We start from the raw sequence: 12,391 nt of genomic DNA, 5'->3' as shown, positions 1-12,391 counted from the left end.
AATGGGCATGAAGAGGGAAAAGATTGTGCCGATGAACAAGTGATATGAGCTTTTCGTGCTAGAGTAAACTTGGATGAGTGGTTGAATGGGAGGGTATATGACGGAGATGCAAGCATTGGGCTTCCGCTTTAAGGCTGATTGGGAAATCTGGAGTAATTGATTGCCAAGATTGAAAGGCAAGCATTCAAATCAGAGGTTCGCCAAAGTTTGCTAGGCCCTAAGTTTCCCTGCTACCCGGCCATCCATGTATATAACAAGGACTATTATCATGTTAAAAGGTAGCGGCATAATTGCGATGCTCCAAGGCCTCATCAGTCTAGTTTCTTGTGACAGGTTATCGGCAGGGGTTCAAGATATGTGCCAGTGAGTAGTAGTTACCGGAACACTCTGCATGAAGCGAATGTCAAGGGTGTTAAATCCTAAGGTGGGTATGGCCACGAGGCAAATTCATCTTAAGATCTTTCCCGATTGGGATGCAAACTTGAAATCTCATCCTTATTTGGTAGTCGGGTCGGCAGGAGGTTCCTGTCATACTTCGGGACATGATATGCACTGCTGATGGCGCGCTTGATTCGATTCTCCAGCGGAAACTCAAGGCTCAAGAAGATAGGTTCCAGGCAGCTCGGTACTGATGAGCCGTCCTAAAACTTTAAACGACATATAGAGGAGATCTTTCAAATAAATTAATAAAACATACCGTTCAACTTGCGCACCTAATTCACCGACCACTGATATTTGTGAAGGATGACCTCCCTGCAGGATTCTCGGGTTGTGGCGTGGGTAAGCGTTCCTACTTGCATGTATGCGGACTCCAATCCACTTCCGGCAGAGGATACCGACAGGTTCGGGCCGTTGATAGGACAGGGTGAATTCCAATGACTCGGAGTTATTATGTTGATACTTTGGGGGCGACGTAAGTCTTGTATCAAGAAGACGAGCAGATGGAGTGTGACGAAATAATATATGAGAATCTAGGTTCTAGGCAAGCAAGATGTACTGGTACATGTATGTATTGTGCGACGTTCGAAATGAAGAGACCCTTGATTAGACACTTGGGAATATTTTGATAATTTCCTAGCCCACGCGATTTGATATGAATTTGGGAAATGTGTAAATGTGAGATACACGTGGGCGATCTTCCTGAATTTCGTTTTTGATGATCTTTATTTTCCAGACGCCAAATGCGGATTTGTTCATGAACAATGCTTGAGTCTAGGATCCCGAGAATGGTCTAGGTCTAGGCCGTTGATGGCATAAGAATAACTGATGCACGATTTGTGTCCGTAGGAGATTTAATAGGCGACGCGGCACAAACCTGGTAAAAGAGGTTCAACATTTGGTACTGGGAATATAGTGATGGGATAAGGTGGTGGTACCTGCTATCCTTGTATATCCTTGCTACAATGTATTTAAACGGGTACCTTGAAGAGATTCACTGGGGTTTGTCTCGACAGCATGCTGTGTTCCTAAGATCAGCGTTGCCAAACATGCTCGAGGTGCATGATAATGTATGCAAGGCTGGTTGTGAGAGAAATGTTGCAAGATGCAGATAGGTACAGCTTTCAATGCCATTTAATTTTCACTCGCCCCCGCGCGTACAAACATAGCTTTATCTTTGACAAGGAAGAACCAAGGTAATGGCAGTGGGGTTTTCAAGTTCCGGTTCTTCAACAGTGCTGTCGAGACGTCAAAGATCTCGAAGCAGGGAGATCTCCTGTCGACCTAGAAGCGAGCCGTGTACACCCAATGGCGAATTAAATAAACACTAATTGGTGTTTCATCTTCTAGATCCTGCTCAGAGCCTCTTTTTTACCACTGACTCCAGGTAGTCCATCGTTTAAAAAAAAAGGAGGGGGGATGTATCTTTCCGGAAAGAAAGCATATTAGAGGAGTGGTCCCGTTAGCACTGCTCCGTAAGGGTTTAGGAAGCATGCCAAGACTCTAGATGCTGAGCCATGGCATCCGAGGTACCTGCGGATTATTGTGGGGACAATAAATGTTGAAATGAGGGGATAGTCGACAAATATGCCGGTTTAAGTGGGCGGTATATCTGTTCGTTTTTGATCTGTGTTGATGGCGACACATACGCGCCACAGATCCATTGATCAACTATCTACTCTTTTTCTTTCCAAAAAACTAGAAGTGGGATCATTATCTTATTCTGATGATTGAGGTTTGTCAGTATCTGCATCTTTAGTTTCAATGGAATCCCTTCGAAATACCGACGGTACGTGGAAAGCATGATCATCTTATCTAGTCTGACATAGATATTGATATCTATCTTGATTGTATCGATGTCATTTATTGTACTGCTAGCTCTAGATTATTGAAGACCATGTCTGACCGCTTCTGATAGGCCTACAGGCTCAAAAGCATTGAGGCATTTCAATTTGCAGCACTGATTATACCGGATCTTAATTACTTGCTCATCTGACCGCTGCAGGAGTCCATCTCACTGCTAGTCAAATTGGGCTTTACAGGAATTAGCGGGGTTTCCTACCATGAAGCCTGAATTCTTTTACTTGACAATTGCAATAGCCTCGGCGTAGTCTGCTACCGGATGCCGAAACAATATTATATGACCTGCGATGGGTATAATAGGGAGACATTGGAATGAAGATGCAAAAGCCTCGCCCAGAGGTAAAAGTGTAGATTGAGGTGTGCTACTATGCTTGTTTGGATGGCTTCATTTGCAGGGCCTACCTGGACTGCTTCAAGATTCTAGCGAGATTCAAGATATCCACCTAACAGAAAAATGCACTGCCTCCTTGGCCGTGACTGTCAATCAAGAAGGTTTAGATGGGCGTCACGGGTCGTGTATTTACCCGATAAACTTTTGTTAGGACAAGCCTCCCAATGTATCGGTATGAGATATATGATGTCTCCCAAGTCCCGGCTGTGAGTCTCGATCTGAGAACCAGATTAACTTGACTCATGACTGCGTAAGGAACGTGTGGATACTCGTTTTGGGTTGACTCTTGAGCTTCAATTAGATGGTAATTGACAAGGAGATTCGTTGTAGACAAGACTGTCACTGTTCCCATGTATTTGGATTATGGGGAAGTATCCTAGGTGACAGAGGAAGGTGCTAGCCTAAAGAGGCATATATCATACAGAATTAGCTTAATATCAGAGTCTTTAGGGGTATGGCTAGTCCAATGGTAACTATATCTATTAAATAAAATCCATTTTTCTGGTGAACTATGTAGGAAGGAATTCCCGTTTTTGGCCTTAATACTTTTCGATTTTCAAAAATTCAACAAATTAATTCGGTATGTTTATACCTTTTCAGATTTCGTTCTGCTTTTCGATGTAGTTAAGATTTACTTTTCAGTCAGTTTCAATAAATCAAATTTGCAAATTCGCTTTCCAAATTTAATATTCCAAATTTCAGATCGGGATTTGTTAAGCATTAGTCCAATTAGGATGTTTGCAGTTCCTAATTAGTTATATATAAGTTTTAGGGATTATATTCAGTAATTCAACGAATTAGATTATTCGAAAGATCTCGATTATATCAAATGTGCTAATCACCTCGTAGTCTGCTTATTGTATATAAACAAATCGGGCTTAGGTTGGTTGTTGATGGCAGGGGTTACTGGGAGTTAAAAGTGAGATATCAGGAGGGTAGGATTGATTGGTCAAAATCTGTATATAGTTTGATGGATTAGGTGGTTTATTAAGTAGTTTTTTAGAAGGTTTAGGTTTGCTTTAAGTTTGCAGGTGCTTATTGGTTGGTTTCGGTAGTAGAGGAAGGTGTTAGTCTAAAGAGGTATATATTATACAGAATTAGCTTAATGTTAGAGCCTTTAGGGGTATGGCTGGTCCAATGGTAACCATATCCATTAAATAAAATCCATTTTTCTGTGATGTTGGATAGCATTTAACGTTACTCCGGCAGTATGGATTCCATGTCTTAAGAATAGAGTTTGTGCTGCCATGGCATCGCGGTCAAACATTACTAAATTAGTTATGCACACTTCGGAAACGGAACTACCGTGCTCATCTAGTGTCCGAGTCTAAATGACCAATTTCAGCAAGTCAGTAACCGATTTGAGATGAAGGATGATTATGCTTGAGCGTAAATAATTGCGATGAGAATTTACACGGCATTCTTCAGATACTGCAAAGTTTTGTGCAAAATTACCATGTTTTAGACATTGGCTATTTTTGTCGATACCGACAGAATTGACATTCGAAGCTCCAGGCTCGGAATTCTGGAATCATACAGGGCTCGAATATCGTTTTGAAGGGATTGAACCTTTGAGGAATCAGAGAATCAAAGACATTCAAAATTGCAAAGTAGATCGCTGCACTATCTCATTTCGCCCACTCCGAGTTCGTTTGGTTGAGATCGGGTTATTGTCGAAATTGCCAGGTTGATTTGTTGAAGATGACGACAAAGGGTGCTCTGTGGTGCTGTCTAACATCGGGGGACCATCCGAATCTAGGGGCATTCCCGGCGCTTTATTTGTTAAAACTTAGGGTTGGTGGTCATTCGAGTATAGCGTTCACACTGTGAAGTCGAGACTCGTATTGTTCTATGATTGAGAAGGCGGCTTCGTTGATCACTCTGACTTTGTTTTAAATTGACATCACGAAATTGATCTCACGATTCATTGACGATGTGTCCCTTGGACTTCCTTTGGAATCCTTCCTGAAGCTGCAGGTTCTGTCTAGATTTCATTGTATGAAAGAATTCAATCAGAGATCAAAAACACCGACAGCTAGTATCTTATCGCCGAACATCACTTTACCACTCCTCTGGAATGCCGGTAGAGTTTGCCGAAAAAAAAGTAAATGAGAATATTATGATATTCAGCATGGATGTGAATCCGATTTTTTTTCCATTATCCGGTTACTGGGTATCAAGAACTGATCGTCTTCCCATGGTGTAAGATTGATACTGATCGGTATCAAGGTAGAAATTGCAATACTACTGTAAAAACAAGGGATAAACCGCCATTCGCCTAAGCATCATGATTTTGAAATATGCCCGAGAGATGAGAAGCTCTGGCCCAACTAGGATGTGTTAGTCTGGCTTGGAGAAGACCCATTTTGAATGTTAGTGGGTATGCCGAAATCTGAAACGTATGATAGGAATCCATGATATATCGTATGCCTCCTAATTTGGCAATCACATGCTCTATCATGGAACCAACCGCCAGGAACGGAAATCTGGTCCAATGTTAGTTGCAGATCTTTGCTTCTCTCTGTGTTGAACTTGCACTGGGGCGCTTTAGCATATTTGTTAGGGTAGTAGATAACATGGATTGTTCTCCGAATTCTCCTCAATGGAGGGATAGATGCATCCTCACTGATCCACCATTTCACAGTCATGTTGGAAGAAGACTATCTCGAAAAAGAATCCTTAAATCGACAATTAGAATAGAGGCTGAAAGGGTATGTGCGTGCATTCAACGTTGCGTGTTCAGAATGTTTTATATGTGTACTCTATTGTGGGATACAAGCTTGAATCCGGGAAATTCTCCGAGTTCCGCAATAGTTGCACACCTCTATGATGCCCACCATAAATGCTTGCTGTGAGTTTGCGACGGCAAGCGGTAAGAAAACGTAAAATAGGTGTAACTGGAACCTCGAATAGACAGCAAATTGATTCCCCTGTAACGATCACAGGATATTCGCAAACATTACTCCAAGAATAGTTCGGCGATTGACCCGAAAAGTCGATATTACCCTCCAGTCTTCATATTAACCACGTTGAAATACTAGCGATATACCCAAGGATCGGAACTTTACGTGCAAGGGGTGCAAGGAGGTTAGGGCGTCTGCTCAGGACCAAGAGATCATGTAAAGAAATATCTCCAAGGCTACCAGAAGTCTTTCCCCGATGTCAGACAAGATCAAGTAAGTACCCGCTGCTCCGGGAGTATAATGAAACACTCTGTAACGCTCCACCATGTTCAATGGCGACGTCGGTATCTACATCACAAAACCTTCGTATATAAAATGAGCCCACAAACAACTTCGGGGTAACGTTGAGTGACAGATTGACAGTTGATGACTAGGGTAAATACCAAGGAGAAGATGGGAAATGCCGTTCGTACAAATTCAACACTGAAGACCCGACGAGGTGACAGTAGCACAAGGGGGAGAGGAGGATTGTGGAGCCTCAATGGATAAGTTATCTCCATTCCTGGGTCGACTCCCATGTCAGTAGCCAGTTCAAAGATTCGGATAATGCAACCAATGGTCGGGCAATTGCTCAGGACAATGCCTCAGCCTCAGTAGTCGGACAATGACCCCCCTTGTGTGTTTCCATTTGTAGAATGTGGTATGTAAACCTACTCTACCGGCGACCATCGACTCCCCAGAAGTTGGGCCATTGATTATGTGGCTTGTACAGATGAAGCAACTCGGAAGTAAAAGATGGGAGAGTGATAAATTGTGCTTCGTTAGATCATAGATGGGAATTTAAGTGTAAGGTACTGGGATTTCTCGGATTCCGCCGTATAGCGATTGGCTCTCTTGCGTAGTCCTTGCAAAGCTATTGCATCTTAAGACTCCACCACAGAGCACAATAGCCTATGAAATTCACTCAACCTCTATCTTCCTTGAAAGGATTGGCTAGAACATCAAGAATGTCGGGTCTTTTGATCTTTTTACCTTGACCGCCAGCAAAAATAGGATGAAAAGTTTCTGCCATTTTTCGGTCATTACCACCTTTTCTCAAAAAAATTCAATAACTATTACCATACATCTTCAATCTTCGTGATTAGACCACACCTTTGCATTGTCAATTCCCTGACACCATTGCCCTAGAAGACGAAAAAAGGGCACAAAGGTGGCGATTGGTAAAGTAATATTGTGCTGTAGTTTGATATCTATCTATCAGAGATTAATGGCCGTAGGCCCGAAGTATTTCATTTTTGCCATCTGTGCTATTTGGTGGGTTGTCCTTTTGTAAAGCGTAGCCCTCTCTATCAAGGTTGATATTCACTCAATATTTACGATAATTGATCATTCATACAAGTCATTGCTGGATCTTTATTCTTTCTTAGAGCAATTGATCTTTGATAGAAGTATCTCTCGATAACCAGATTGTTGCCCCAATAGAATCGATCAGAGCACAGAATACACTTTGCGATCTCGATAATTCGACTTAAATTACCATCTCTTCCTCATCCAAACCCTTTCAATATACAATAATTCAAGATGTGCGGTGAAAACATGAAGCAATTCCTGAAGGAGCTCCCAAAATGTGAGCATCACATTCATATCGAGGGGTCTCTTTCTCCAGCGCTCTTATTCGAGCTGGCCAAAACAAACAATATCGCCCTTCCAGACTCTGCGACTGATGCCTCTTTCAAATCTCCCGAAGAACTCGAGTCTCGCTATGAACGCTTTACTTCCCTCAACGATTTCCTCCATTACTATTACATTGGCATGTCAGTTTTGATAAATGCTGCGGATTACGAAAGTTTGGCCTATGAATATCTAACAAAAGCCAATCGCGACGGAGTTCACCATGCCGAAATTTTCTTCGATCCACAAGCACACACTGAACGTGGAATTGCATACAAAACTGTTGTTGAGGGTCTTACTGCTGGATTGAAGCGCGCTGAGAAGGATTTCGGCATCACCTCAAAACTCATTCTATGCTTCTTGCGACACTTGTCTGCTGAGAATGCAAGCACTACATACCAGGAAGCAGCTTCCCTTGGTCACTTTTCAAATGGAACCGTAGCTGCTATCGGTCTTGATAGCAGTGAGGTTGGATTTCCACCAGAAATCTTCAGAGAAATTTATGAATCCGCGGAAAGCAAAGGAATTCATCGCACCTCGCACGCTGGTGAGGAAGGTGACACCTCTTACATTTCCAGAGCACTAGACATCTGCAAAGTTGAGAGAATTGATCATGGAATTAGATTGGCTGAAGATGAAAGTTTATTGAAGCGGGTTGCAGAGCAGGGAACAATGTTGACAGTCTGCCCACTAAGCAATGTTCGCTTGAGGTGTGTTGAGAATGTTGGACAATTGCCAATTCGAAAGTTTTTGGATGCAGGAATTAAATTCAGCATCAACAGTGACGACCCAGCTTACTTCGGTGGTTATATCTTGGATAATTATGTTGCTGTTCAAGAAGCATTCAACTTAAGTTTAAAGGAGTGGAAATACATTGCAACCAGCGCAATCGAAGGGAGTTGGTGCGATGATGAGAGAAAATCTGTGCTCTTAAGCAAGGTCGACGCATGTTTCAATAAGCATGAGGCATTGATCTGAAGGAAGGAGTAAACAAAAGTTGAGTGTCGGCATTTTCAAGTCTGGATTTCATCGGGAACGTTGCAGGTATACTGGTGCCAGCAATCATCTCTCGAGTGCGCATCTATATTCAACTTTGTTTCGGAATCTAATATGCACAAAAAGGAGATAATTGGCGCTGGGGTTTAAAAAAAAAGAATTGAATGAACATATATATATACATATATCCATCACCTCGCTTCCCCTTGCTAATCGGTGATCTTCTTCGACTCAATACACCATTGTTCCTGTGGGCGACTCAGCATTGACCTTTTTACAAACGTCGTTGCCGTTTAAGTTTTACTCACTATACTCTAGCTGTGGTTTCGTCCTTCGTCTTATCGTGAAAAGTGGGTGCATTGAATATGGTGAATTTCTTATATGATGTGATTCACAATCAAGATGGTCAGGTGCCGATTTGCATCATCCGTTTTTTTTTTTTCGACGGCAGGAATATCAAGGAAAGAGAGGAAGAAGGCCTTTCTTTCGTGTCTCAAATAGCTTCTTTCCATTTCTATGCCAAAATCCACGCCATGGGCCGCACAACTTGAACTACTCTGGCTACTTTGTAAGTTTTCTATCACTTCATTGAAACGCCAAAAGTCTAATCTTCTTGGATCTCAGAACAACAAGAGACTGACAAGCGACCACCAAGCCAGCCATTTGACTTGTGAGATCTACTAGTTTTATTCTCACTTTTAGTGAAAAGATCTCCCAATAGTCAATTTCAATGGGGAAATCGGAGTTGATACCAAAAACTCGACCCAAGAAGAGGGTACGGCCAATCTCCAATCCCCTCTACACCAATGTTGAGGCCTTCTTCTGCAACATACTCAAACATCATGATGTATGCCCGGAAGAACAGTTTCCTGCCTTCGATCGTCTCTATTCTGTATCTTTCGAGCACGAGGAAAGTTTTTATCTGGGATGTCAAACATTCTATGCCTTCACCGTGGAATTCATGGATCCAGAAAAATTTGAGAAATCCACCGAAGTTGCACCTCCTACTTGTCAAGTGGTGGTTCGGCCCAAATCTTACAGAAAGCCTGCTAAATATGACATTCAACCATTGACCCCGATTGACGAGTCCAGCGAGTCCACCGAATCTATCGAAGAAAGAACGAGAAACGGTCAACCTTGCTTGCCAATGAAAATGTCTCCTGTACACGGTTTTAGCCATTGGAAAGATGAACAGCCCAGGATGGTCTCTTCACTAATGCCTGCTGCGGTTCCAAACAACAATATTTCGTCACTTGGGGTTGCACATTATTCAATGCCTCCTTTATCGCCGATGTCGAAGATGATTCAGGATCTTGAGTACGCATCATTGTCGGTATCCACCAACACCCGTTCGAGTGAATCACTTGATTCAATTCATGGTAAATCCTTGAAGTCAGCAATCGCTAATATCAATGGTATTGAATCAAATGACAATGATGGACTCTACGCCATCTCTATTCACCCCACTTCAGCGAACCCCGCAATCAAAGTACTTGATGGAGTTCAACCGACCTCCCAATTTCCTAATCTCACATACGATGCTCGAACCGATCGATATATCAAGAAACCAAAGACTGGAATAGAACGGGATTCTAAACTTAATGATGGTCTAGCAATTGATGGCATGTATACAGCAGCTACTGTAGCGAGGGGAGAAAAAGGCATGGTCGCAAGTCGAATCACGGAACGTCCCGAGACAGAAATCATGAAATATACAGATTCGGATGGAACAATGGGAGTCCGACCTTTGAGGATGAAGCCACAAGTTCAAGACAATGGTTTGTACCGAGAAGTCAAGGTGAGGCTTGGAAACGAAAGTGCCGAAGATGCTGCTAAAGGACATTTACGAATGGCGTCAGAGCCAGAGCGGCTTGTGATTCCAGGAGCAGATCAACATATTGGCAAATTTAGAGCCGATACGATACCAATTAAGAGAATTGCAAGACATCAATCTGCGAATATGTCTCGAAAACTTGAAAATTCTCCAACCTTATCCCGTAGGAATTCCCGCCGCAGAAAGGCTGGTCCAGTCTACTTGCCAGCTTGTACCGAGAACAAAGATGGAAGTCCAAGAAGGCCATTTTTCACTCCAGACGATACAAGATCGCCATCACCAAGATCTCATCTAGTTCGCTCGCCACCACCAATGAATCGTCCATATCGTCATATCAGTCAACAATTCGTAAACAACACGTCTAGTATTGATACCCCCCCAACGCAAGATCGTGGTTCTGTTGAAAGTGATCTTTTTTCAGTCGCGGTTGATGTTACTTCTCTCGTATCGCCAACAGCCATTACAATATCTCCAGAGGTCAATATCACTTCTGTCATGCCACAGTCAAGAACCACCAAATCCTCAACTACCCCCGAGGCTCCAGTAAAGGTTCCACCTTATATCTTTGACCTCCCTGAAATCTTCTCATCTCCATCACCAATCGCTTCACCACCTAAACTTGCAGCCGCAGTTCCGGCTACTCCCACCCAAAAGTCTGATTCCACAAACATCCAACCTCTTCCTATCCATAATCGGAAAAAGACTGGTATCACTTCATCATTATACTCCCTTTACACCTCTAAATCCTCTCCTCACAATAGCGTTCATGTACATCCTCCACTTTCCAGGATTTTCAGCGTCCCAACTCCACCAAGTACGCCAACGACTAGTCTTATTCGCTCCGATACAACCAATACAAAGAACACAGTGAGTACCGTGCGCAGTACACCCACTCAAGGTACCTACAGCCACAGCCGCCACAACACGTATTCGACAGATCTCTCCAGCATTGCATCACCTATTACCAGCCCGCTTCACAAAGCCAGACCATCCTTCGATGCTGACCCCTTCCGAATCCCTAGCCCATCCCTCGATGCATTTTCATTCCCAAATACCGCTCCATCAGTTAAGCCATCACCGCTACCCTGTCCCCGCAGCAATCTCAGCGAAGAAAGCGTCGCCTTAACCAAACATCTAGTCCGAGAAGGTATCTACGGCGGTATTGTCTACGACGTCGCTCCTTCTTCCAATCGCTATCCCACCTACCCAGAACGATTTGTTCCCCATCTGACCAAAAAGCTCACTCCCGCTCAACTTCAACGCAAGAAGGTACTCGCATCCCGCAAACTCGCATCCGCGCTCCGAAAGCGCGAAAGAGCCGAGAAAAGAGAAAGGAAAGCCCAAGCGAAACAAGCTAAAACGACGCTGAAAAAAGTAAAAGCCCGAACTAGGAATGCGAAACTAGCAGTGCAGAGTAAAAAAGGAAAACTGAACTATCTTACCATTCATGTCTTTTTCAGGGGCTTAGGAAATGGGGTTAGGATGAAGTGGCAGGGAGCTAGACGGAGATTGAGTCAAATACAGTTTTCGAAGATTCTGGGAGCAAGACGGGAGAGAGAGGTTGTGGGCGAAGAGTACGATTTTGTTTGTAGGGGAGAGAGCGAGGATAAGAATTGGGAGGATGTAAGAATGAGTGGTGGGATTTTCGAGCCGGTGATGAGTGGAGAGGGGCAAGAGATCACGGAGTCGAAGATGAAGGAGTGAGTGCAAATGTGGATGTGAGTGTGAACGCGCTGTGTGTTACTCGCTGGAAAATAGTCTTTACGATGAGTATTTCTTTTGTTTCTGGAGTGCGGATGGAAGTGGTACTAGATTTGACTGGTACTGGTAGTGGAAGGTATCCATCCTGGGTAGATGAACTCCTTGGTCATTCGGATATTAGACTAGACTAGATGGACAGTTTCCTTTAATATTTCTTCCTCTCGGAGGTTTCTCAGCATGCGTATTATTGGAGTTTATGGATATGAAGGGAGGATTTACAGGCGTTGCTATTCACCGTAAGTTTCGGATTTGGGAAGCAACTATACAGAGGATTCAACATGATACCCATGCATTATGGATAGGATATCTTTATCAATTTTTGGGGCATGCACATATCACAATTAAGATGAATAATGGAAGGATGGGGTAGATATTTAGAACCATGATATATTATGCGACGTTTTACCATTTTCTTGCTATCTAGCTTTATTGGTTGGTAGAAAATTTAAATTTAAATCACGATTCTGTTTTGAACTTACATTCACACTTACACTCACATTCAGCAACCTTTATTGTAGACTACAATGGAGCAAT

The 12,391-nt window shown here is 43.0% G+C and overlaps 3 protein-coding genes across 3 annotated transcripts; 2 read left to right on the top strand and 1 right to left on the bottom strand.

Moving 5' to 3' along the window:
• Nucleotides 1-5,022: 5,022 nt before the first annotated feature.
• EAE98_010126 (uncharacterized protein) lies at nt 5,023-5,340 on the bottom strand (the record flags this gene model as incomplete). The annotated part of the gene is made up of 1 exon (XM_038957747.1): nt 5,023-5,340. The coding sequence occupies one exon, from the start codon at nt 5,338-5,340 to the stop codon at nt 5,023-5,025; it is 318 nt and encodes a 105-aa protein (XP_038805973.1).
• Nucleotides 5,341-7,176: 1,836 nt separating this feature from the next.
• EAE98_010125 (uncharacterized protein) lies at nt 7,177-8,244 on the top strand (the record flags this gene model as incomplete). Its single annotated transcript, XM_038957746.1, has 1 exon — nt 7,177-8,244. The coding sequence occupies one exon, from the start codon at nt 7,177-7,179 to the stop codon at nt 8,242-8,244; it is 1,068 nt and encodes a 355-aa protein (XP_038805972.1).
• Nucleotides 8,245-8,992: 748 nt separating this feature from the next.
• Nucleotides 8,993-11,800, top strand: EAE98_010124 (uncharacterized protein; the record flags this gene model as incomplete). Its single annotated transcript, XM_038957745.1, has 1 exon — nt 8,993-11,800. One exon carries the CDS (start codon nt 8,993-8,995, stop codon nt 11,798-11,800), a length of 2,808 nt encoding a protein of 935 aa, XP_038805971.1.
• Between the last annotated feature and the right edge of the window lie 591 nt (nt 11,801-12,391).

This window comes from Botrytis deweyae, assembly GCF_014898535.1.
Source record: "Botrytis deweyae strain B1 chromosome Unknown BDEW_033, whole genome shotgun sequence".
Lineage (NCBI taxonomy): Eukaryota > Fungi > Ascomycota > Leotiomycetes > Helotiales > Sclerotiniaceae > Botrytis > Botrytis deweyae.
The sequence above is the reverse complement of the archived record's forward strand: the minus strand, read 5'-3'. Positions and strand labels throughout refer to the sequence as shown.